The 25705-nt window shown below is 41.4% G+C and overlaps 1 protein-coding gene and 1 pseudogene across 2 annotated transcripts in view; one reads left to right on the top strand and one right to left on the bottom strand.

The window, feature by feature from the left end:
- ZSWIM5 (zinc finger SWIM-type containing 5) overlaps window positions 1–25705 on the bottom strand; it is a gene marked incomplete at its 5' end in the record, with an annotated part of 105130 nt that overhangs the window by 14786 nt on the left and 64639 nt on the right. Inside the window, 7 exon segments of the mRNA XM_080654456.1 lie at window positions 4797–4954; window positions 6061–6196; window positions 6398–6658; window positions 8045–8182; window positions 8952–9098; window positions 11419–11595; window positions 18423–18602. Of these exon segments, the coding sequence (XP_080510582.1) occupies window positions 4797–4954; window positions 6061–6196; window positions 6398–6658; window positions 8045–8182; window positions 8952–9098; window positions 11419–11595; window positions 18423–18602 (1197 nt within the window).
- Window positions 3356–4510, top strand: LOC308242567 (protein PIMREG-like; annotated as a pseudogene). Its single transcript has 2 exons — window positions 3356–3364; window positions 3888–4510. The product of its transcript is annotated as a protein PIMREG-like (transcript).

Genomic DNA, 25705 nt, shown 5'->3' with positions numbered 1-25705 from the left:
AGCTCCCCCGAGTCTCTGAGTCTCTGTGTGCCTTTCTCTGTACCTGACAGTCCAGACTCCCCGTATGAGCCTGGGTCCACGGGGTTTTGCCCGGAACTGGGGTTCAGTGCAGTCGGAACTGGGGTTCAGTGCAGTTGGGGGCTTCCTTCCCCCTTCCGCCAGAGAAAGCCAGCCAGGCACTCAGCTGCCCTTCCACTCTGCGCGCGTCTCCGTACCTCAGCCTTTTGCTGTTCCTCTGATTCTTCGTGAGCCTCTCTTTCCTCCTAGTTGTAGAATTTCCACTCAGCCAGCCTTCCTGTGGTTCTGGATGATGTCTGTTCTGTCTTTTAGTTGTAGTTTTGAAATTGTTGTGCGAGGCAGCAGTTTAGGTGCTTACCTATGCCGCCATCTTGGTTTCTCTCCCTGAATAATATATTTTTTTGTGTGTGTGTACCACACTTTTTTCTTTCTTTTTAAACTACATTTTTATTGATTTTCAGAGAGGAAAGGAGAGGGAGAGAGAGAGATAGACACATGTGTCCTGACGAGAGAGAATCATTGATCAGCAGGCAAGCATATTGGGGACTGAGCCCACACCACGAGCATGTGCCTTGACTGGGAATTGAACCGTGACCTCCTGGTTCATAGGTCGATGCTCAACCACTGCCTTCCCCCCTTTCTGCCTTCTCTGGCTTAAATTAAGCATTTTATGTGATTCAATTTTCTCTTCTATCCTATCAATTATACTTATTTTAAAAATGCAATATTAAAAAGAACTATATTCTTCTAAAATTAATTATCCTCCTTTAAAAATAAAGAGTTAAATAATTAAGTGGTATTTGCCTTAGAATTGCTATTATTTTTTTAAACAAGACATTATCTATTAGTTCAATTAAGAATTAAAAAACCCTACCTTGGCCGATGTGGTTCAGTAGTTAGAGTTGGCCCCCATGCACCCAAGGGTCATGGGTTTGATGGCTGAATGTCAGTTCTTAGATATTCTGGTCTGGTTCCTCCCACCCCCATTCTTTTTTTCTCTTTGTATTGCAATTTGAGAAGTTTCTATTGGCATTTATAATTTAAAATTTTAGAAATTTTCACGATTCAATATTGAAGATACCAAAAGTAAATAATGAAAAACTGTTTCTTCCCCTAACTCCTGTCCCTCATTCATCTACTTCTAACCCCATATACAACCAATATTATCAGTTTTTTATTTACCTTCTAGGATAATCTATGCATAATAAGGAAATAAATTATCTATTTCCTCTCTTTAAAAACATCCCACAAATAAGAGTATAGTCTACACAGATTCTCATGTTATTTTCCTCCTATATATCAATATATCTTAATATTTCATCAGTACATAAAGAGCTCCTTGTTCTTTTATCTTTTTATTTTTGAAATATATTTTTATTGATTTCAGAGAGGAAGGGAGAGGGAGAGAGATAGAAACATCAATGATGAGAGGGAATCATTGATTGGCTGCCTCTTGCATGCCCCCTACTGGGGATCGAGCCCAAAACCTGGACATGTACCCTTGGCAGGAATCAAACCCAGGACCCTTCAGTCTGCAGGCTGACGCTCTATCCACTGAGCCAAACCAGCTAGGGCCTCCTTGTTCTTTTAAATGGCCATATAGTATTCCATTTATGGGTATACAGGTCCATACTCCTTATTCAAAGCTGTAGAATTTTGAATATATTTTGGAATTCAGAATTTTAAAAATTACAGAAAGATAATTTGTACATATATATAATATTTGCAGCATCCCATAATTAAAAACATTAATATTTGTACAGTGAATGTATGAATAATCACACTAGGTGGGATAAAGGGCAAAATTAGTTTTGCAGTTTATCAATACAACTAGAGGCCCAAAGCATGAAATTCATGCAAGGAGCTCGGCCCTTGCAGCTGCGGCGGCCCCGGCTTCGTCCGGAAGGTTGTTTGGACGGTTGTTCCGCTGTTTGGCTGTCTGGTCTAATTAGCATGTTACTATTTTATTATTAAAGATAGTAAGTAAACTGATAAATAAAATAGTATGATAGAGACCATAAATACTTGTTATCTTTATTTCTGAGAAAACATTTATTTATTTTTATATATATTTTGTTGATTTTTTTACAGAGAGGAAGGGAGAGGGATAGAGAGTTAGAAACATCGATGAGAGAGAAACATTGATCAGCTGCCTCCTGCACACCCCCTACTGGGGATGTACCCGCAACCAAGGTACATGCCCATGACTGGAATCGAACCTGGGACCTTTCAGTCCGCAGTCTGACGCTCTATCTGCTGAGCCAAACCGGTCAGGGCAGAGGAAAACATTTAATAAAACCTCATATCAAACTAAATATTTGTAAATGTGCATGCAATAAATGTGTTATATCTAGTTTCTTGAGGATTTTGGACAAAAGTCTTTATCAAAGATTAGAACTGCATATTTAATGATGGGCCAGAAATGGAATTCTTCTTCTTTTTTTTTAAAAAAAATATATTTTGCCCTAACCGGTTTGGCTCAGTGGATAGAGCGTCGGCCTGCGGACTGAAGGGTCCCGGGTTCGATTCCGGTCAAGGGCATGTACCTTGGTTGCGGGCACATCCCCAGTAGGGGCTGTGCAGGAGGCAGCTGATCGATGTCTCTCTCTCATCGATGTTTCTGACTCTCTATCCCTCTCCCTTCCTCTCTGTAAAAAATCAATAAAATATATTTAAAAATATATATATATATATATATTTTATTGATTTTTTAGAGAGGAAGGGAGAGGGATAGAGAGTCAGAAACATCGATGAGAGAGAGACATCGATCAGCTGCCTCCTGCACACCCCCTACTGGGGATGTGCCCGCAACCAAGGTAAAATTTCTTGGTCACAAGTTCAGAAGGAGAGTATGCGGAATAGTGGTCCAAGAATAATCCTATATAATAAAAGCCTAATATGCTAAGTATCCGGTCATCCATTCAACCAATCAAAGCGTAATATGCTAATGATATGCTAAGGCCACTCAACCACTCCCTATGATGTGCACTGACCACCAGGGGACAGACACTCTGACCAGTAGGTTAGCTTGCTGCTGGGGTCTAGCCAATCGGGACTGAGCAAGACAGGCCGGACATGCCCTGGAGCCCTCCCGTGGTCCCTCCCTGGCTGGCCAACCTCCCGCATCTCTCCCTGGCCCTGATCGTGTACCGGTGGGGTCCCTCGGCCTGGCCTGTGCCCTCTCAAAATCCGGGTCCCCTTGGGGGATGTTGGAGAGCTGGTTTCAGCCCGATCCTGCAGGCCAGACAGAGGGACCCCCACTGGTGCATGAATTCATGCACTGGGCCTCTAGTTTAATTATAATTTTCTTCCATTCCAGCTTGTGTGCAATGAGCTCATGTCATTGGTAAAGATTAGTGAGCCAGTTAGAAAATATCTCTTTGATTGATTATCCATGTGTTTTTGTTTATATACTAAAAATAAGTTGTAAACAACTTTGAAACATCTCTTGATGTTGACTTTTTCTAACTTTCAACCTGTGCTTAGAGTCCTTAAAATCTCATTTGTATATCAATCATTGCTAATTTTTATTTTATTTTATTTTTTAAAATATATTTTATTATTGATTTTTACAGAGAGGAAGGGAGAGGGAGAGAGAGTTAGAAACATCGATGAGAGAGAAACATCGATCAGCTGCCTCCTGCACACGCCCTACTGGGGATGTGCCTGCAACCAAGGTACATGCCCTTGACCAGAATCGAACCTGGGACCCTTCAGTTCGCAGGCCGACGCTCTATCCACTGAGCCAAATCGGCTAGGGCAATCATTGCTAATTTTTAAAATAAAAGAATACAGGCCAGAACAGAGCTGTTTTAGCAGCACTCTATACATGTTTGGGACTAAGGTTTTCATTAAAAATTATCTTTAAGATCTGGCAGACGTGGGAGCTTTGGGGTCCTGGTGAACAGAACAGACTTTTGGCCAGGCAGAGGGCCTCTAGGTGGCTCGGCGTGAGCACCTCCATGTGCAGGAGATCTCTCCAGGACCAGGAGAAGCTGGAGGAGAACGATGTGCTGCACCTGCAGCTGGCCGTCTGGTGGCCTCCAGCAGAGCCCTGTGCTCCCTCTGCAGACAGTTCCAAAGGAGGCTGCCTTGAGAGCAGTCAGCTTCAACCTAGGGGCGGGCCCCTCCTGGAAACACCTGGAAACCCCGGAGCCAGAGCAGCAGGGCCTCCAGGCTGCAGCTCGCTCAGCTAAGAACGCCCTGGGTGCCATGTTACAGAGAATCCAGGAGTCCTGCCAAAGTGGCACCAAGTGGCTGGTGGAAACCCCAAAGCCAGGAGGGGGAAGACACAGGGTAGTAGCTCCACCCAGCTCGCAGCCTGAGCCAGAGGAGCACCCGGCTTTCTGGAACCAGCCCATCCCACTCAACTCCAGGCCCCTGGGAGCGGGAGCGGCACCGCAGCTCCACCCAGATGGGCCCACGTGCCCACCCACTGCAGAGGTTAGAAAATATCTCTTTGATTATCCATGTGTTTTTGTTTATATACTAAGGTGAAGTGCCTTTATCATATGGATGGATAGATTCAGAAGTTACCTTAAAGATGATTTCATTCTATATACTCAGGATTCTATAAATAGTAAGTAGGGCAAAACTTTGGACTGGACCCAGGTGCTCACTCTCATGACAGCAATCAAAGTGAGGATCCCTCTGTCTAAGAGGTCAAAGGAAGATGAATGGCTTCTCTTCTTCAGGAGACTGCAGCCCAAGCCCTTGATGGGGCCATGACTGGGCTGGCATAGTGGAGATGCTGAAGCCTATGATCTATCTACGCTTACCTTTGGCAGCAGTCAGCATGGTGGAGGCCAGTTCACACTGCTGTGATTCCAAGTGTCCAAGTGTAAACCAACGAGGATAACGGCTGGGCACCATAGACACCATATGCTGAGGGTGGGAAGTGTCCCCAGTAGAAGTCGAGTTTTCTAGAACAGGTAACCTAGAAGAACCAGAAAGAGTCATTACCCACCATCCAGACCCTTGTCATTTTGAGCCATCTTATAAATGCTTATCTTGGAAGTGAAGTAAATGAGCAGGAAAGGGTTAACTGAGAACTTTGAAGATTTAAAAATCTAGGGTACTGTACTCTATATGAGGTGAATGCCTAGACACTTGTAGAACTCAACTGAATAGTCACTGTGAATGGATCTGAAAGGCAGTTCAAAAGCCATAAGATTTTTTTTTTAATCCTCACTCGAGGATATTTTTCCATTGATTTTTAGAGAGAGTGGAAGAGAGAGGGAAAGACAGAGAGAAATATCAATGTGAGAGAAACACATCAACTGGTTGCCTCCTGCACGTACCTTGGTTGCAGGGCCTGGGCCAGGGAAGAGCCTGCAACCGAGGTACATGCCCTTGACCGGAATTGAACTTTGGACGTTTTGGCCCATAGGCTGATGCTCTATCCACTGAGCCAGACCAGCTAGGGCCATAAGATTATTTTTAAAAGTATAAGAAACTTATGCCAAGGAATCCTCAGCAGTTCTTTTCTGGTTGAGGTGAGAAGCTCTCTCAACCTTATGGTCTAACTAAAATTTTTCTGTATTGTCTGCTGCATCCTTGAGGTCCACCTGCCTGAATCAAGGATCCTATTCTAGTTTGGGAACAAGATGCTCATAGCTCATGGTTCTCAAGTTTAGTTTTAGAAAACCATTTCTACCTCCCTAGGTGCATCTGGTGACCTATTACTGGGAACCATGACTCTGTTGAGCTATGGAAAGGCTCAAACCCCTGCTCAGGCTGCTTAAATGGCCCCAGAACTGGAAGACTCAGGCCATGGGTGCTCCATATCTATTAAAAACTCAGGGGCTTCCTCAGATAACCCACCAAGAGTACAGCCAGGGACCAAGTGGGTCACTAGCAAGACATCCCAGATAGGAATTCTTGATCATATGAAAATATCTAAGCCATTTTAGCGCAGGCTTGGTGGCAGGTCCAATAGAATAGATACAAAAGGAAAGTGATAAAAGTGAGATAAACAAAGAAAAAGAGCACCTAAGACTTCTACTTTGGCGGAGACAATTGGGCTAGGAAACATTTACCCACCTCATGGCACGTAAGGCTAATTTATAGGACAGGTCTGGATCATGAGGCAGGAGAGCTGAGAACAAATACTTGGCAAAGGTATGCATGGGAACACTCTCTCGGTGAATGACTTCTCCCAGACCACTGAAGGGGCCTCCTGCAGGAAGAAGATAAGCCAACCAGTTACTTATCTGTATGCTTCTATTTGCCAGCCTAGACTTGAACCCTAGGATCCCACACATGTTTGCTAGCCATGGGAACCTTCAGTATACTTTAATGCCAAAAATGTTTCTGTACTTGTGCTATATAATAGAGGAGCACCTAGAGTCACAGGTAAAAGACCATAGCCTCTTCTTACCTTCTAGCAGTAAGAGGCACTGTTTCTGTAGGGTTTGCACCAGTTCGTCGTCCAGCTGAAGCTCCTGGAGTCGACTCAGGAGCTGCTCCTCATTGCGGCACACCTTGTCCTGTGCGTAGAGGCCTTCAGGCATCACCCTCTGTTGACCCAGCCCCATCAGAGCAACTTCCAAGGCCAATGACAGATAAGACTCACTGCTGTTTGGGCAGCCTGCTGCCATGGGTACATGCTGGTACACAGGGGGTCTGCTTTCATTCATATCTGAGGGCAACAGGTCACCAGATTCCTTAGGTCAGGCCCCGTGGATTCATCTGCTCCTCTCTCCCTCCCACTTTGGAATACAGCTGGGTCAGCAGCTGTCACAGGGAAGCTGAGTCAGAACCCCATGGCAGTAGGAAAAATATACCGAAAAAAAGTTACACAGAGCCACAAAGATTCCTAGCTTCTTCCTAATATATGACTGGCTGGGCTAGTTGGGGAAATATAAAAATCTTATACTAACCTTTTGCTAGTAATTATAATACCATAATTACCTGTTTTTCTATCTCTTTCACTAGTGTGAGTATCTTAAAGGAAAGTGACTTTATCTCATTGCCCTAGGTATTTCCAGGGTCTGGTGTATAGGAGGAGCTAAGTGTATGTCAGTGGTGAATAAACCCCAAGTGCAACCTCAGGCTTTGCAGATGCAAGTGTCATTGTGCAGATGAAACAGACCAAAGATGATGACTCCCTTTTAAGGGATGAGAAGGAAGATAAGGGCAGCCCTAGCTTAGATTGGGGCCACCCCTTGTATCTCTAACCAGAGAAATCCAAATCCACCCAGCTAAACTATTACTTTTATAACACTTATAATTTCTATGTTATCATTACTTTATATACTCCACCTTTGGATTCAAAGTTTCAGAAAAAGAGCACAGGTTTAAAAGTTAGAGTTTGGTTTCTTTCCTTTTCTCTTTCGTTTACCTGGTAAGTATTTATGAACGACTATTAAATGGGCGGTCTTACACTAAGTGCTGGGATCATAAGTCAGTCATAATTTCTGCTTTTAAGGAGCTTACAGCCTAGTAAGGGATACTCACTTGTAAACAAATTGTAATGCAGTGTGTTAAATACTATAATAGATGCATGTATACAATATAGTGATGGCATAAATGAGAGCAGAATCAATTTTGTCTCTAGTCCTTGCTACTCTGAGACTACTGAATAACATCCCTTCTATTTTTTATTTGTAAAACTGGTATAAAACCAACATCATTAGGAAGAAAGTTCAAAGAAACAGGAGAATAATATACAATTGCAAGGGACACATTCTTGATGGAAATTCTTTCCCACTTCTAGACTGCTCTGAGGACTTGGCCTTTGACTCCTGAAATCTCTCTATCTCTTATTTCCCTTGGATCACACTCTTTAGATATTCATGGGAAGTGAGAGGAGCAAAGGAAGGTGGCAAGGTAAATGTGGGAGAAGGACAGGGCTAGTCCACAGTACAAAAGGAAGGTGGAAAAGAGAGGAAGCCTAAGGAAACCTCTCAGGGAAGGTGCTGTTTGGATAAGAGAGAAAAAAGGCTGCAGGAAGGGTAGAACACATCTGGCAGGATGAAGAGGGCTACCCAGGACAATTCAGCTTGCCTCATGCTGACCCCCATACCTGACACTTCCAGATAGCTATCGTCATTCAGGCGGCAGGCCTCAGTTAAAGTAAGAAATAGGCAGCCAATGGGATCCAGGGGGTGGCCCACCCAGCCTTCCAGGTTTGTGATGGCTGTGGTTCCTCTCTGCAACAGTTCTGGAAACAAGCAGGTCAGAGTTTTAGAGAATGATAGAGATACACTGCTCTCTGTCCCTGCCTGGGCCTCCTCATCAGTTTCTTCAAGGCCTTGGCCCTGAGACTCAGAGAAAGCTTCCCTCATTGTCTTGCCTTGGGTTGATGGGACAGGTCACAAGCTTATCAGCCAGCTGCAAAGACTTATGGTCTACATTTAGGCTCCCTGTTGGCAGCTCACATATGTAGATACAGCTTTACAGTTTTAAAAGGGTCTTATGTCAGATCTTAGTGGGCCTTCCAACTGCCTTCTGAGGGAGGCATGCTGGCATTATTATTCCCATTTTAGAAAGATTTAGAGTAAAGTGAGACATTCCATGTAGCATGTAGCATGACCTGGAATCCCCTAGCCTCTGCCAAACCATGAAACTTCATAAACATTAAGACCTACAACTTGCGCCGAAACCGGTTTGGCTCAGTGGATAGAGCGTCGGCCTGCGGACTGAAGGGTCCCGGGTTCGATTCTGGTGAAGGGCATGTACCTTGGTTGCAGGCACATCCCCAGTGGGGGGTGTGCAGGAGGCAGCTGATCGATGTTTCTCTCTCATTGATGTTTCTAACTCTCTATCCCTCTCTCTTCCTCTCTGTAAAAAAATCAATAAAATATATTTAAAAAAAAAAAAAAAAAAAGACCTACAACTTGTAGCTGCTGAGGATCCTCTTCAGCCTTAGCCTAAGGAGTTAAGATGGCTCCTAATAGCCTTAGAGTTAGAATGGCTCCTAATCACTATACCTTTCTTCTGATGCTTGTAGATTTCCAGCTGCCGTTGCTGCTGCAACCTCAAAGTATTGATAATGGCCACCGTGAGTCTGAGGGCCTCTTTTGGATAACCATGGGAATGCAGGGCATCTACCCGAGCACAGGCTGTAGGCACATGTTCTACCAGATGAGAAGAAAATATTTTGGTTGTATTAAATTTTCAAATTAGGTAAATTCATGCTTGAGAAAAGGAGTTTGTGTTCTGTTCAGTTCCTCAAATTCAACCTGATATCTACTGTGTACCAGGTACTATGTGTTACCTTTAAGGATATAAAGTTGAATAAGTCACAGGCATTACCTTTAAAGAGCTACCCTGAAGTCTCAAGCTATGGTATAGAAAGGGACAAACAACTAGGATAATAAAATATTGTACCTCTTTGTGAATATGTATTATGGGAATCCAGAGGAGGTAGCAACTAACTGACTAAAGGAAGAGGCCTCATTCATTTATTAATCCTACATTTCCTGAGAACCTATTATTTGCCAAATGAAAGTACAAAGATGAATAAGAAAGAGCCACTTCCCTCAAAGAGCTAAAAAATGTTACATAAATAGATCATTATAGGACAGTTAAAAATAAAAGACATGATAGAAATATATACAGATAGAAAATAACATTTGAGCTGCATTTTGTAGGACAAGTAAGATTTAAAATAGGTAGACAAACAGGGAAAGGCATTCCTGGCAAAGGGAACATTATAAGCAAAGGCATATAAATAAAAGCATAAAAAGTATTCTATATAGCATCTTCACAGTATGACAAATAGTTCTGTGTAGAGTTAGGCTATGTAGCTAGAGATAGCCTGGGAAGGTAGAATCTGGAAGGTAAAGAGTTTTGATGCCATACTAAGGAGTTTGGATTTACCTTAGGGATAATGGAGGACTACCAAAGGCTTGTAAATGGGCAAGTGATCATAATGAGATTTATGGCTTATTTTGTGATTTCTTTTAAACATTACAATTTATAAAAATAATTGCAGAAAATTAGAAAACATAGATAAGCAAAATATAAAATAAACATTAGAGATAAGCATTGTTTCCACTTTCATGTATATATCCAGATTTTTCTATTCAATTTTAATTACAATGGGGTGATATAATTATTGTTTTATAAATGGGTTTTTCCACTTCACACAATGTAAGTATTTTTCCATGTCATTAAATGTACTTCTATAACACTAAAAGTGATTACATATCACTCCACTGAATATGTACTATCCACTGAGTCAATCAATTCCCTACTGTTGGATATTAGATTGTTTCCAATTTTCTCATTTGTACATTATTTATAACCATGCTCTAACAGACCCCCTAATTTTATGCATATTTTTAGGTAATTATAGCTCAGGATAAATTCCTAGATGCAGAATTCCTGGATCAAAGGCTATGAATGTGTTTTAAAGGCTTTTGATAAGTATTGCTGAAATACCCTTCAGAAAGGCTGTAACATTTATACTCCTACCAGTAATATGAGAGTACCTATCTCCATGCAACCTCTTTCAACCAAAAACCAATAATCTTTATTTTTAAAATCTTTGACCAGTTGACAATCTAAAAATGGTAATTCAATGTTGTTTTGATTTGCATCTTTGTTTATTAATGAGGTAATTCTTTTTTTTCACAAGCTTGTTAGTTTTAGGTAGAAGTGTTGAATCAGAGAAGAGGAAAGATAATCAGAGGGAACTTCAGCTAGTGACCCACAGTGAGCTTGGCCAAGGCTTTAAAAGTGAAAGACAGGGTCATATGCAGATTCAGCAAGATCTCGAGAAAGACAAAGATAATGGGCTGAGGGACAGAGGTAGGAAACTGGGAACAGATAATAAAAATGTAAATCATTAGTGTAAGACTCAGAAAATAAATCTATTTTAAAACAATTTCTCTTTTGTAATGGGCATCCTGTAATAAAGTCAAGAATAGAATGATAGAAGGCCAGAAGATGATTTAAACTGACAAAGGAACAGCTTTATTCTGTTATGATGAAGGAAAGGTGGGAAGGAAGAAGCTTGGTGACAAATGCAGATTGTGCCCTAGCTACTAGCACAGGGTAATTTAAGTTTCAAATGTAGTGCCTTTTTAGCAAAAAATAATTTCAGAATAGATTACAATCTTGCTCAGTAACTGCTGACTATGGACGCCTATGAACTGATGTCTAATGGTTCTGGTAGTACTCTTTGAGATTTATTAACTCCTTTCCCCTCCCAAAATTTAGGATACAGAATATAAATTCCTCTATTTGAGGTTACTGTACCTCAGCTGAGTATATACACCAAATGCTTAGGCTTCACATAAATACTGAGGCCTGAATCAAGGCCCCAAAAGATATGCATGAAAATCGTCCCGATTATAGTTGTGTTGCTGGTACCGATGCAGATGACTCATTCAGGCCAAGAGGTGAGATTGGGCTCCAAAAGTCTTAAGAGTAGAAGAGAGATACACTTACCAAGCCACAGTGGCTGGCCTTGGGAATTAAAGAGTAGTCTCTCACTTTCCCGCTGACAGGTAGGAGCTATATATGTATCACTGCTAATTATTCGCTGTAGGTGGCTGTCTTGCCAATGCAATTCACGGCCCTCGATGGCTCTAGTAAACACTGTTCGTCTTGGTCTGGATAAGGAGTCTGGTGAAAGAAAGAAATTCACGCAGCAGTTTAATGATGGATTATCTGAAGCTCTAACTCTTGTGTTCTTCAGGGTGGGAGGGTGGGTATGTGGTTAGTGAGAGCAGCCACTCTGACATCTGTCTGGGTGTTTGTTGTGTTACCTGTTTATTGGATAGCTTTTAGAGTGTCTGTGCCCTCTATGGAAAGATACTTTCCACAGAGATCTATGGCTGCCTTTCTACTTCTTACAGAAAACTAATTTCTCCTAGGACCCAGAGCCACATGAAAGAGAGAAGGAACAATGGTGTTCAGCTGCTCAATTATGAGGATACAAACTGCTTCTACAGAAGTCAGAGGAAGAGAGAAGTAGGGAGGTAATCTTTCTGGTCAATCTATATCCTGTCTCATTTACAGCATGACCCTTATCAGACTGAGGACTTCCATGAAATTCATATTAAAAGCTGAAAAAAAGAGCTAAAGCCCGGTGTATTCTGGTATCTTTTACACACTGATAACTGCAGGCTTACAGCCTTGTTCTCCAATAAGAAAAACTGATACTGACAACAGTCTTGTTTTCTCATTAGAGTTTTACCATGCCATCTCCCTTCCAGAAAAAAGGTGCAAGGAAACCAAAACAGCAGGCAAATTAGGCTCACTTCTTAAGAGTGCTGTGTATTAAGACCAAATGGACGATATACGGTTATAAACTGCAGAGAGAGGAGGAGTCATGGGAATGACATTTAAAAAAATATAAAAAGGTGTAAAAGATTATTTAACTGACTCTATGCCCAATTAAGGGCGGTTGAAACTATTTTGGGATAAAGAACTGAACACTGTACAGATATCTCCAGAAATGCCCAAATGAGGTGTGCATCTACTGAGCCTGTGCAAAAATATTGGGAAGAAGAGTCAAAAGATTCAGACTGAGCATGAAATAAATGAACATATTCATCCACTAAACTAAAGTCGTTGGGAGTCTGGTCATCTCTTCAGAATTTGATATATTCCACAGAGTATGGGCTCAGAGAATTAAACGAGAATAACACTGACAGTATTTACTGAAACTGCTTCTCCTTCATGTTGTTCCTCAGTAGAAGTACAATGACCCCTCTATTGGCTGCAGTCTAAGCCCATCTCTTGCTGAAGTGAGAATCACTGTGGGTTTACTCATCCCACAATGGGGATTAGGCTCCCAATATGTTCTGTAATTCATTAAGTTAGTAAATTATGAGTCCTTACTACATGAAAGATTCTGTTCCAGGTGCTAAAGATATACAAAGCCCCTGCCTTCAGCAACCTTTACATTCAAATGGGGAGAGATAGTTAAATAAATATGTATCAGATGGTTATAAATGCTATTGAAAAGATGAGAGTGGAGTTAGGGAGAAAGGCAAGCTGGTGTTAGGTGAGGGTAATTGTTTTATATAGAATAAGGTAACATTCGAAGAGAGACCTGAAGGAAGTGAAGGCAAGACATAACTAAGAGAAGAGCATTTCAGGCAAAAGGAAAAGCAAGTGCTGAGATCCTGAGGTGGGAAAATATCTGGAGTGTTTAAGGGCAACAAAGAGGCCAGTGTACTTGGAATGGAACGAGCAAGCAGGGAAATCATAGGAGATGAGGTCAGAGAGATACCAGGGAACTAGATAATGAGGGCCTTGCAGGCCATGAGTGAAAATGACTTTGGCTTTCTGAGTAAGATGAGAAGCCACTGGAGGACTTTGAGCTGTTGGAGGTATACGATGTGACTTGCATTTTAATTTTTGGGGAAATATATTTTTATTGATTTCAGAGAGAGAGAGAGAAACATCAATGATGAGAGAGACACATCGATTGGTTGCCTCCTGCATGGGCCCCGACCAGGGCCAGGGATCAAGCCTGCAACTAAGGTACATTCTGGAATTGAGCCTGCGACCCTTCAGTCCACAGGACAATGCTCTATCCACTAAGCCAAACCGGCTAGGGCTTGACTTGCATTTTAAAAGGCTAACTGGAAGCAATATTGAGAATAGACTATAAGGTAGAAGGGCAGAAGCAGGAGGAGCAGTTAGGAGGCCACTGCAATAATTTGTGAAAGATGATGATAACTTGGCCAGAGTAATAAGCAGTGGGAGTGATGAGAGTACATGGATTTTTTATATATTCTGAAAGTAAAGGCAAAGCAGGTTTGGGTGGGGCTTGAGGGGTAAGAAATACTACTGAGATGCCCATTAATATCTAAGTGGAGATACTGAAAGGTCATTGAACATACAAGTCTGGAGCTGAGAGAAAATCTCTAAGCAGGAGGCATAAATTTGGAAGTTGTTAGTATATAGATGATTATTAAAATAATATAATGAAATAAGTATCCTATACAATAAAAGGGTAATATGCAAATTGACCAATCGGCAGAATGACTGGTCGCTGTGACGCACATTGACTACCGGGGGCAGACGCTCAATGCAGGAGCTGCCCCCTGGTGGTCAGTGTGCTCCCACAGGGAGAGCCGCTCAGCCAGAAGCCGGGCTGACAGCTGGTGAGCGCAGCAGTAGTGGTGGGAGTCTCTCCCATCTCCACAGCAGCATTAAGGATGTCAGGAAGCCGTCAGTCGGACATCCCCCAAGGGCTCCCGGGCTGTGAAAGGGCGCAGGCTGGGTTGAGGGACTCCCCCACCCTCCCGAGTGCATGAGTGGAATGTCGTGCACTGGGCCTCTAGAAGAAAGATAAGTGGTTTAATGACTGATCCCTGGGCACTCTAGCATTTTAGGTTGAAAAGTGGGGAGGAGACAGTGAAAAAGACTTAGGAGGAAGGGCCAATGAAGTAAGATGAGAACCAAGAGAGAATAGCAGTGTTTTGCTCTTTTTTAAAAAAATTAAGCCCTAACCGGGTTGGCTCAGTGGATAGAGCATCGGCCTGCGTACTCAATGGTCCCAGGTTTGATTCCGGTCAAGAGCATGTACCTTGGTTGCGGGCACATACCCAGTAGGGAGTGTGCAGGAGGCAGCTGATAGATGTTTCTAACTCTCTATCCCTCTCCCTTCCTCTCTGTAAAAAATCAATAAAATATATTTTTTAAAAAATTAAATTTATTGGGGTGACATGGTTGTGTTTTTTTTTTCAATTTTTATGTTTTAAATTAAATTTGTAGTGTTTTGGAAATAAGATGAAAAAGGTGTTTCAAGGAGAGAGAGATGATAGCCCAATTAGAGTGAGTTTAAGGGAGAATAAGAGCAGAAGAGATAGAGATGGTAAATATGTATTATTTTTGAATTATTTTTCTTATATCTATCACTTATTTCTACTACCTCAGAAAAAGAGGGAGGTACCAGAGAGGCATGTGGGGGTCACAAGTATTTTTTGTTTTGTTTTGGGATGAGAATTAAAACAATGTGCTTATATACTCTCAGGAATAATCCACAAAAGTTTGTGATGCAGGAGAGCAAGGAAAGAATTCCAGAATGATGTCCTGGATAAAGGAGAAGAAATAGGATCTCTAGAATAAGTGGAAGGCTTGGACTTACATAAAAGAACAAACAAAAACAGTGGAAGAACCATGTTAGATGGACATAGACTGAGGCAGATGTAGTAACGTAATTTTGGAAATTCTCTTCTGATTGCTTCTATATTCTCAGTGAATAGGAAGCAAGGCTTCAGCTAACATGAGGAAAGAGAGGAATATAAAAAGTTTTAGTGAAAAGATGGTGGAAAATAGTAATTTAGAAGAGTGAAACAGGGCATAGACTAGGGAAATGCAGTAGATGTCTAGTCTACACACTACAGATCCACTTGAGATTAATGGTCATAAACTTCAAAATTAAGACCAGTTACCATTGGTGTATTTCTCTCTACCATGTTCAGCTTGGCAGGTGTGAGCACCGAGTAATTAGAGAGTTAGACTAAACTAGTAACATTAGGGATCTGTTATGTGAATGTAATAAAGGGAAAGGGGTTGGGGGGTTTGAGTATGTATGCAAGGGAATGATTATAATGATGCACCAAGAAATCTAACCTGGATAAGGAGGAAAATGAAATTATCAAGAGAATGAAAAAAAATAGTAGGATAAAAATTCCTAGTGGGTCAAAGAACTACTGGAATTGGCATACTAAAGAAAATAAGGTAGTGAAGGCTGCTGGTGGTAATTAGAACTGCTCTAAATTGAGATTATGAAGAAAGTTTTTGGTAATGACAAGGTTTAGGAGAGGATCTTGGGATTCCATGGCTAAGTTATGTTGGAATATGAGACTATTAAAAGAGAGGAGGTCAAGGAGCTGAGAAGCTAGAATTTGGAAGGATAATCTATGTGGCTACTAAAATCATTAAGAATTATGATAGAAGTAGTGACAGAGAGTAGTGTTGTAAGCCAATAGCCAAAAATCTTTAGGGAATGAGAGGAAATTGACCCAGAGGTCTACAAATAACCAAAACCAGAAGGGTAGCAGACAGTATATTTGATGGCATAAACTTTATTTATTTTTTTAAAAAATATATTTTATTGATTTTTTACAGAGAGGAAGGGAGATGGATAGAGAGTTAGAAACATCGGTGAGTGAGAAACATCGATCAGCTGCCTCCTGCACATTCCCTACGGGGTATGTGCCCGCAACCAAGGTACATGCCCATGACCGGAATCGAACCTGGGACCCTTGAGTCCGCAGGCCGACACTCTATCCACTGAGCCAAACCAGTTAGGGCTGATGGCACAAAATTTAAAGATGGGGGTTATTTTAGGAAGGAGTGAAGGACATTGTTGGAGAAATGGCAATGAAGGATAAGCAGGATGCCTATTGTTCCATCAGGTCCAATGGCAAAGAGATGTGAGAGATAAATCAGCCTCAACATGAAAAGACTGCAGAGGAAGCAACATACTCAGATGAGAACCAGTAACAATAAACAACACCAATATACTATGACAAGGAAGAAAATGCCAGACTGCAGGCATTTGTATATGTGCATTTCACTCTCTCTATGCCAATCCAAAGCCAATACTAAAAAGATGGCTTCCTGTGTTGTGGAGGTTAGATGAGTACCAGTAAAGGGTAGCATAAAGAAGTGGCAAAATTGCAGCCTTTTCACCTCTCATTACTTTAGCTGCCTTAAATACACTGACAATCAATTATGGTACAGTTGATGAACACCAAGCAAGAACAATAATTTAAGTAATTTTCTTTTTGAGATTAAAAATGTCAGTAGATTTTGATTTGTTGATGATGACCATTCTGACAGGTGTGAGATGGTACCGCATTGTCATTTTGATTTGCATCTCTCAGATAATTGGTGACTTTGAGTATGTTTTCATATGGGAAACTTATATTTTTAACTGAACATATTATTTGGAAATAATTATAAATTAATATATAATTATAAGAAATAATGCAGAAAGGCTCTGGCTGGATAGCTCAGTTGGTTAGAGCATAGTCCCAATATGCCAAGGTTGCAGGTTTAATACCTGGTCAGGGCACATACATGAATGAGCCAATGAATGCATAAAAGTGTGGAACAACAAAATGATCTCTCTCTTACTCTCTCTCTCTCTTCCTCTTTCTAAAATAAATAAAGAAAAATTAAAAAGTAAAAAAAAAAAAAGTCAGATTTATCATCTAAAATAAAAGGGACCGCCCTACCTGGTTTGGCTCAGTAGATAGAGCATTGGCTTGTGGACTGAAAGGTCCCAGGTTCGATTCCAGCCAAGGGCACATGCCTGGGTTGTGGGCTCAATCCCCAGTAGTGGGCATGCAGGAGGCAGCCAATCAATGATTCTCTCTCATCATTGATGTTTCTAACTCTCTCTCTCGCTCTCCCTTCCTCTCTGAAATCAATAAAAATATATTTTAAAAAATAAAGGGGACCACATAGAAAATTAATGTCTTATCAAAATCTCCCAATAATAAAGGTTCTCAATGGGCAAAAGAGCAATCAGTTCCAACCATTAAATAGCCTGAGTCAGATAAACTAAAACTGATGCAAATGCTGATGCCCAGTGATATCATCAGTAGGCCATTGGGTTCAAAATGCAGAGGGTACAGTATCACTGTCCTGCAAGCATGTCAAACTCAGGGCTGGTGGGCCGCATGCCTCGTTTAAGTAAACGAGGCATTCGGCCTACCGACCATGAGTTTGACATGCTTGCTATACTGGATTTGTCTTAAAATGAGCAAGCATCCTAACAGTAACTTGGGAGCATGGCTCCTTTAGCTATCTGCTGTATAAACATTTGAGGAAAACAGAGGAAAGTAAGAAAGGCAACTGTCATGACATTTTTTTAAAATATTTTTTTTTTTATTGATTTCAGAGAGGAAGGGAGAGAAAGAGAGAGATAGAAACATCAATGATGAGTGAGAATCATTGATCAGCTTCCTCCTGCATACCCCCTACTGGGGATCAAGTCTGCAACTAAGCATGTGCCCTTGACTAGACTCAAACCTGGGACCCTTCAGTCCACAGGCCAATGCTCTATCCACTGAGCCAAACCGGTTAGAGCTGTCATGACATATTTTTAAAGCTGTTTTCTGCAGGTATTCCATCCTTCCACTGAGGTAGGTCTTTTGAATTAAAACCAGTCGCAACTGAGGCGAGATCCATTAGTCATGAAGAATTTGAAGGGTAAAGAAGATTCATGCAGAGGGCTCTAGGAATTTATGCTGGACACTATAAGGACACTCTAGATGTGGAAGAAGACAGCATCCCCAATGTCAAAAGCCGATCATTACTAAAGTTTTGCATTTTAAGACAAACAAAAGGACTGGTTTTTCTTATTTAGGATGACAATTCTGATAGCCAATAGTTTTTCCAGCTATCTTTGTTCTAGGGTTTTCCCCTCAAACTTTTGGAGTTACAGGCACAAAGACCCTAAAAAGGTATCTGCTCACCTGGGTTGTGACTGGCATTCTGGGGAAGTGCATTGGTGATATTGGGCAGCTCATGCCCATAGTTCCCATCTTCCAGGGGACAGACATCCAAGTCGCTCCACTTCTGCAGTTGCTGTAGCCAAGAGGATTTTTCCTCCAGTTTGCAATGTGGATTTAAAATGATGCACACCCACAAGGCCCCTGGAAAAGAAAACAACCTACATTCTTCATATCTGTTCTTCAATGTATATGTAAGCCTTACTCTTGTTTAGCTTATTCTTTTCTTCCATTTTTAGCTGGTAGGAAAAATTTCCAAAACATCAGTGTTTCTCAATATAAAAAAAAAGAGATCTGCTAACGTTTTCAGAACTGGCTTATTTTTCCTTCCCAAAGCTTCCTTAAAGCAGAGTGACTATCTTGATATCTGGATATGTGCCTTATGATAATGAACAAGACAGATTTGGGCTTGAATTCTTAGCTTGAATCTGTAGTCCAACAAACATTTACTGAGAGCTTTCCATGTTCAAGGCTCTGTACTGGAGAATGAGATACTGTTCCTACCTTTGAGTAGCTGTCTAGTGGTGGAGATAGATAAACAGACTGCCATTTGACTACAGTTAAGTGTCAAGATAAAGATATGTTCAGGGTACAAGAGCAGCACAAAAGAAGGGCATTTAGTGCAAGGACAGGGGTCAAAAGGTAGGTGCTATGCTAAGAAAAGGTTTCAATTTTTGGTTAGTTGACCTTGGACTAAAATTCAAATCCCTCAACTGTAAAACTGAGATCATAAGACACCTACATTTACAGATATTGTGAGAATTTACATGAGGTAACATTGGTAAAGGGCCTAGCTTATTACTTGGCATATAGTAAAATTTTAGTATTTCATTTTTCCAGGGAAAATGGTTTATTTGGACTTAGATTATGATACTGGTGATAAACTGTGATGCCTTAAAACTATCACATTCTTGCATCTTCTGTCACTGTATCAGAGCATCACATATTACAAATAACCAATGGATACTGTTTCTTTGACCATATCGCTCTTCTTTTTAAGCAAACCCACTTCTTCTCAAGGTTTGTATGTAGCTAAGTCAGTTATATTCTCAATCTCAAGTCAGCAATAAACCTGACTGTAGAGTGGCTTAAGTGAAATATCCTTTGTGATGGAGCCACTACATCTATGGATGTAGCTATGTTCAGACACTATTTCAAGGTCCCTCAAAGTTAAGTAAGAATGTTTTAAAAGGTCATTTTAGCTTCAACTTCCAATACCAGTATTAACTGAAGAAAATGAGTATTCATTTTTATTAGCTCAATCAAATTTTTATAATCTACCATGAAAAAGATTTCCAACCTAGAATTTTACACCCAATCAAAGTATCACTCAAAAGCAAAAGTGAGAGTGCAGTCAAGATGGCAGCTTGGTAAATATGGCATCATATCCTCCCACAACCACATCAAAATTAAAACCAAATTACAGAAAAACCATCATCGAGAACCACTGAAATCTAGCTGAATATAAGTCCCACAACTAAGGATATAAAGAAGCAGCCACATTGAGCCAGGTAGGAAGGGTGGAGACACACAATGGGCTAGTCCAGTGGTTGGCAAACTGCAGCTCGCGAGCCACATGCGGCTCTTTGGCCCCTTGAGGGTGGCTCTTCCACAAAATACTATGGCCTGGCGAGTCTATTTTGAAGAAGTGGCATTAGAAGAAGTTTAAGTTTAAAAAATTTGGCTCTCAAAAGAAATTTCAATCGTTGTACTATTGATATTTGGCTCTGTTGACTAATGAGTTTGCCGACCACTGGGCTAGTCCCACACCCACATGTGGTGGTTAAAAATTGGGAGGGATTATCTCAGCTGCAGAGGTCCTCCAGGAGGAACGAGGGGTCTCAGCTCCATACCAGGACCTCCAGCTCAGGGTTCCAGTGCCAGGAAGAGAAGTTTCCAAAACTTCTGGCTGTGAAGACCAGCAAGGATTGTGGTTGAGTGAGAATGAGGGCGGCTGAAGTCCCAGATGTTCTTCTTAAAGGCCCCATGTACAGACTTACTCAGATTCACTCCCTCTGAGCTTCAGTGCTGAGGCAGCAGCTCGAAAGGTTCCAGGCACATAAGTGGAGGAACAGAATTGTCTGGCTCAGGGTGAGAGCTGAAGGGCCAGCTTTCTCCCAGACAGAAGTGCTAGCAGAGGCCATTGTTCCTTTTCTGAGCCCTCACCTCATAAACTGTCAGGTGCCATATTGGAGTCTCCACTAACACTTTTTGCCCTGACCTGGTGATTCCTTGAGACCCTGCCACAACCAACTTGCAGGGCCACCCAGGACATTTCCAGTGCAAACAGACTGTTTTAGCTCATGCAGAGGACTTTCCTAAAAATCTCTCAAAGGTTCACAAACGCCAAACAAGCAGCACCTGGCTTGGTGTGCCCCATGCCTCTTGCTTAGTGGCCCCAGGCCTAGCACTAGTAATAGCTGGCTTTGGTATGCAGCTTAGCCTATCCTGGGCACCTCTAATCCCAGTTCAAGTAGCAGCCATCTGCAGATCACTTTGTAGTTTTTGCTGGTTGGCCCTGGGCAGGATGGCAGCTGATCTTGGCCAGCAGCTGATCTTGGCCGGCACCTTCCGGAAGGCTCCAGAGCCAGCACACCTAGAGGCTAGCTTCAGACCTCACTGTAGCACCACACAACTACCACCACCGGAGACACACTCAAGGGGAAGACTCATTGGGCACAAGAGCTCTGAAGTAAGTTCTGCTCTGTGGGGTTGGCCCCTGCATAGCACCTCCTCCACTATGGTCGCAGCTAGTCCTCACAGCCTATTAGCCTGGGGGTAAATCCCTCCTACTGACATACTAACAGCAATCAAGGCTCAACTACAACAGGAGGGAGCACACAGCCCATGGAGGGTGTGATAGCATACTCAGAGCACCCAGATCCAGTGATTAGGGAGGCTGTGCCACTGGGCCCTACAGGACACCTACTACATAAGGCTACTATACCAAACTGGGAGAAATAGCAGCTCTACCTAATACATAGAAACAAACACAGGGAGGCAGTCAAAATGAGGAGACAAAGAAACATGTCCCAAATGAAGGAACAGAATAAAATTCTAGAAAAAGAACTAAACAAAATGGAGACAAGATATAGAGGTCAAAACACTGGCTATAAGGATGCTCAATGAACTTAGGGGGAAGAGTAGAGGAACTTAGTAAGAACTTCAACAAAGAGATAAGAAACATAAAAATGGAGACAGAAAACATAAAAAAAGAACCAGTCAGCCCTAGCTAGTTTGGCTCAGTGGATAGAGTATCTGCCTGGGACTGAAGGGTCCCAGGTTCGATTCTGATCAAGGTCATATACCTCAGTTGCAGGCTCGGAGGCAACCAAATCAATGTGTCTCTCTCACATTGATGTTTCTCTCTCTTTCTCCCTCTCCCTTCCACTCTCTCTCTAAAAAAAGAAAAGAAAAAAAGAAAAAAAAGAAAACCAATGGAAAAATATCCTCAGGTGAGGATTAACAAAAAGAAGAATACAATAACTGAAATGAAATAACTGAAATGAAGAATATATTATAGGAGATCATCAGTAGAATAGATGAAGCAGAGGACCAAATCAGAGATTTGGACAATAAGGAAGCAGAAAACATCCAATCAGAATAGCAAAAAGAAAAAAGAATTTTTAAAAATGAAAGTTTAAGGGTGGCTTTGGACAACCTCAAATGTACCAACATCCAACATTTGTAACATGGAGGTGCTGGAAAGCAAGAACAGAGAGCAAAGAATTGAAAACCTATGTGAAAAAAAATGACATAGGTTTTCCCTAACCTGGTGAAGGAAATAGACATACAAGACCATGAAGTGCAGAGAGTCCCAAACAAGGTGAACCCAAAGAGGCCCAAACCAAGACACATTATAATTAAAATGTCAGAGATTCACCCTAGCTGGTTTTGCTCAGTGGATAGAGAGTCAGCCTGTGGACTGAAAACTAGTTCTTCCTTTATGTTGTGTCTATATTATACCGTTTGCTGTTTCTACTAAAATTAATGCAGGGAGAAATAGGTTCTCTCCCATCAAAAAACAAAAAAGATAAGAAAGCCTCATCATTTAGGATAAAAGAAGAAGAATGCTAAGAACAAAATTTTGAGAAAACATCAACCTTTAAGTTGTAAGCAGAAAAGGAGGAATAAGCACAAAAGAAAAAGTAAGAAGAGATGGAAGAACCCAGAAAAATTGGTGACACATGAATCAATTAACAATGTCTAATGTGACAGAATGTCAATATTAGTGACAAGCATTTTTTTTACATTTTAAAAAGTGCTTTCTATTTATAGTGAAGTAAAAGATTTTCACATTTAATTTTCATAAGTAGAAAGAGAACCAAAAAGAGGCCATTAAATTTAGCAACTAAAGGGATTCTAGTGGTCTTATCAATTCCAAAATAAATAGGACCATAGGAACAGAAAATAGGTTGGGTGAGTTGAGAGAAGCTTAAGAAGTAAAGAAACAATATGATTTGAGTCATCAAGAAGCTCCTATTCCTAAGCATTTAGATATTAAAAAGGCGATCCCTTGAGGGTGGAAGAGGCAGAGAGAGATAGAAACATCAATGATGAGAAAGAATCATTAGGATAAAAGGAGAAGAATGGATCAGCTGCTCCTGCACGCCCCACACTGGGGATCGGGCCTGCAACCTGGGCATGTGCCCTGACTGGGAATCGAACCATGACCTCCTGGTTCATAGGTCAATGCTCAACCACTGAGCCACGCCCGGCCGGGCCAAGACATTATATTAAGTGCTTTATATACATTATTTCATTCAGTCCTCTAACTCTGAGAGTCAACAGGTTTTGGATTGGGTGCAGAAGGTAGAAAACAGAGGGAACCAAGGATGACTCTTGGATTTTCTTCTTGAGCAACTAGATACATCTTGCTGCTGTGTACTGAGATAGGGATAACAATGGGATAAATCAGGCTTTGGAGGAAAATTAAGAGTTCTGTGATTGTCATATTAAGTTTGAGTGTTTCTTAGAAGTGACAGGAAGCTGGACACTGAACCTCAAGCTCAGGAGAAAGGTCAGGGCTAGAGATATTAATTTGTGACTTAACTGCATCTGGATGGTATTTAAAGTCCTGGGACTGAATATGATCACTTAGGTAGAGAATGTAGACAGGGAAGTGGGTGCTGTGGTGTACTCAATGTTTAGAAGAGTTGAAGAAAGGCAGAAGAGCCTGCAAAACAAACTGAGAGAAAGTAGCTAGGAACATAGGAGGAAACCAGGAGTGTGTGGGGTTATGGAAGCCAAGAGAAGAGTTAGTTTCCAGAAGGATAATGGCCAATTTTATTGAAAATTGCTAAGAGGACAAAAAAAGTAACAACTGAGAAGTGACCCACTGGATCTTGCAATATGGAAATTACTGGGAACTTTGACAAGAGCTACTTCAGTAGGGTGGCACCAATAAGCAATGGAGGCTCAACTATAGTGGGCTCAAGAGACAATGGAGGTGAGCAAGTGGAAAGAGTTATTACAGAAAAGTTTTTCAAGAATTATTGCTTTAAAGGAAAGAGAAACAGGATAATGACTGAAGGGGGATGAAAACATCAAAGGCACATTTTTTTGAGACTGAAGATATTAGAGATATTTATATGCTAATAAGGTTGACCCAGATAGCCGGAGGGGGGAATTAGTGATGCCAGAAAAAGGAGATAACTGCAGGAGCAAAATTTGCCACAGTCTTTCGCAGCAAGTGTTCAGGAATCTGGAGAAGGGGCTGCGACATAAATGGATACACTAGACAAGAAATATAAATTTAGAAGGCATCGGGGGAGCCAGATGGATAACTACTCTAGTGGAGTGTGTTCCCCGAATGTCCGGACCCATGGCTTTTTATTTACACATTTTTCCCTTTAGCAAAGCAAACACACATATCAAAGGTAAGGTTTGGTAAACAATAAAGGATTATCAGGTTAGGGTAGTGGTCGGCAAACTCATTAGTCAACAGAGCCAAATAGCAACAGTAAAATAATTGAAATTTCTTTTGAGAGCCAAATTTTTTAAACTTAAACTTCTTCTAGCGCCACTTCTTCAAAATAGACTCGCCCAGGCCGTGGTATTTTGTGGAAGAGCCACACTCAAGGGGCCAAAGAGCCGCATGTGGCTCGCCAGCCGCGGTTTGCTGACCACTGGGGAATTGCCTTCAGCTGTTCAGCCAGCAGCAGGTAGTAATATGCAGATTTTCAGCCCTGCTGAATATCAAAGTCCATCAGCCTTCTGATGGACTTCTTGCATTTATTATGCTAACTACTGTTGGTCTTTGCCTCCAGCAAAAATTATTTAAAAAAAAATTTATTGACTTAATTGAAAAATTTTTTTTATTGATTTTAGAGAGGAAGGGAAGAGAGATAGAAACATCAATGATGAGAATCATTGATTGGCTACCTCTAGCACACCCCACAATGGGGATAGAGCCCACAACCCAGGCAAGTGCCCTGACCGGGAATTGAACCATGATCTCCTTCCTGGTTCATAGGTCGACGCTCAACCACTGAGCCATGCTGACCAGGCTTTTATTGATTAATTTTAGAGAGAGAGGAAGAGAGAGGGAGGGAGGGAGAGAGAGAGAGAGAGAAACATTAATTTGCTGTTTCACTTATTTATAAATTCATTGGTTAATTTTTGTTTGTTTGTTAATTCTTGTATGTTCCCTGACTGGGGATTGAACCTGCAATCCTGGTGTATTGAGATGACGCTCTAACCAACTACGCTACCTGGCTAGGGTAGCAGGAACAAAATTCTTAAGAAAAGGAGATGGTATAGGACTCAGAATAAATAGATAAGGACTGGCCTTTTATAGGAGCAGAGATACTTTACATATTTTAACAGAAAAGAAAGTAAAGCGTATGTGTACAGACATGGGGAGATGAGAAAAGCTCATGTCTGATAGCTTCTATTTTCTCTGGTTCAGGAACTGAAATTACTGAGCCCACTCTAACTTCCTACAAACCCTGCCTAAACCTTTCCCAGGTGAGCAGGTCTTGTGACCAGGAAGGAATCCTCAGAGTAGTTAGGGGAAACACAAATGCACTGTGCTATAGTATCTGACCCCATAAGGCTTCTCTTAGTGCAGTGGTTCTCAAAATGTGGTCTCTTGAATAGCGGTATCAGCATCCCTGAGAATTTTTAGAAATGCAAATTATCAGGCCTTACTCCAATCTACTAAATCCAAAACTCTGGGGATAGACCCCATTATTTGTTTAAACAAGCACTCCAGGTGATACAGAGAAATTTGAGAACCACTGTCT

This window comes from Plecotus auritus, assembly GCF_963455305.1.
Source record: "Plecotus auritus genome assembly, chromosome: 2".
NCBI lineage: Eukaryota > Metazoa > Chordata > Mammalia > Chiroptera > Vespertilionidae > Plecotus > Plecotus auritus.
Note: the sequence above shows the minus strand (reverse complement) of the source record. Positions and strands in the feature narration are given on the sequence as shown.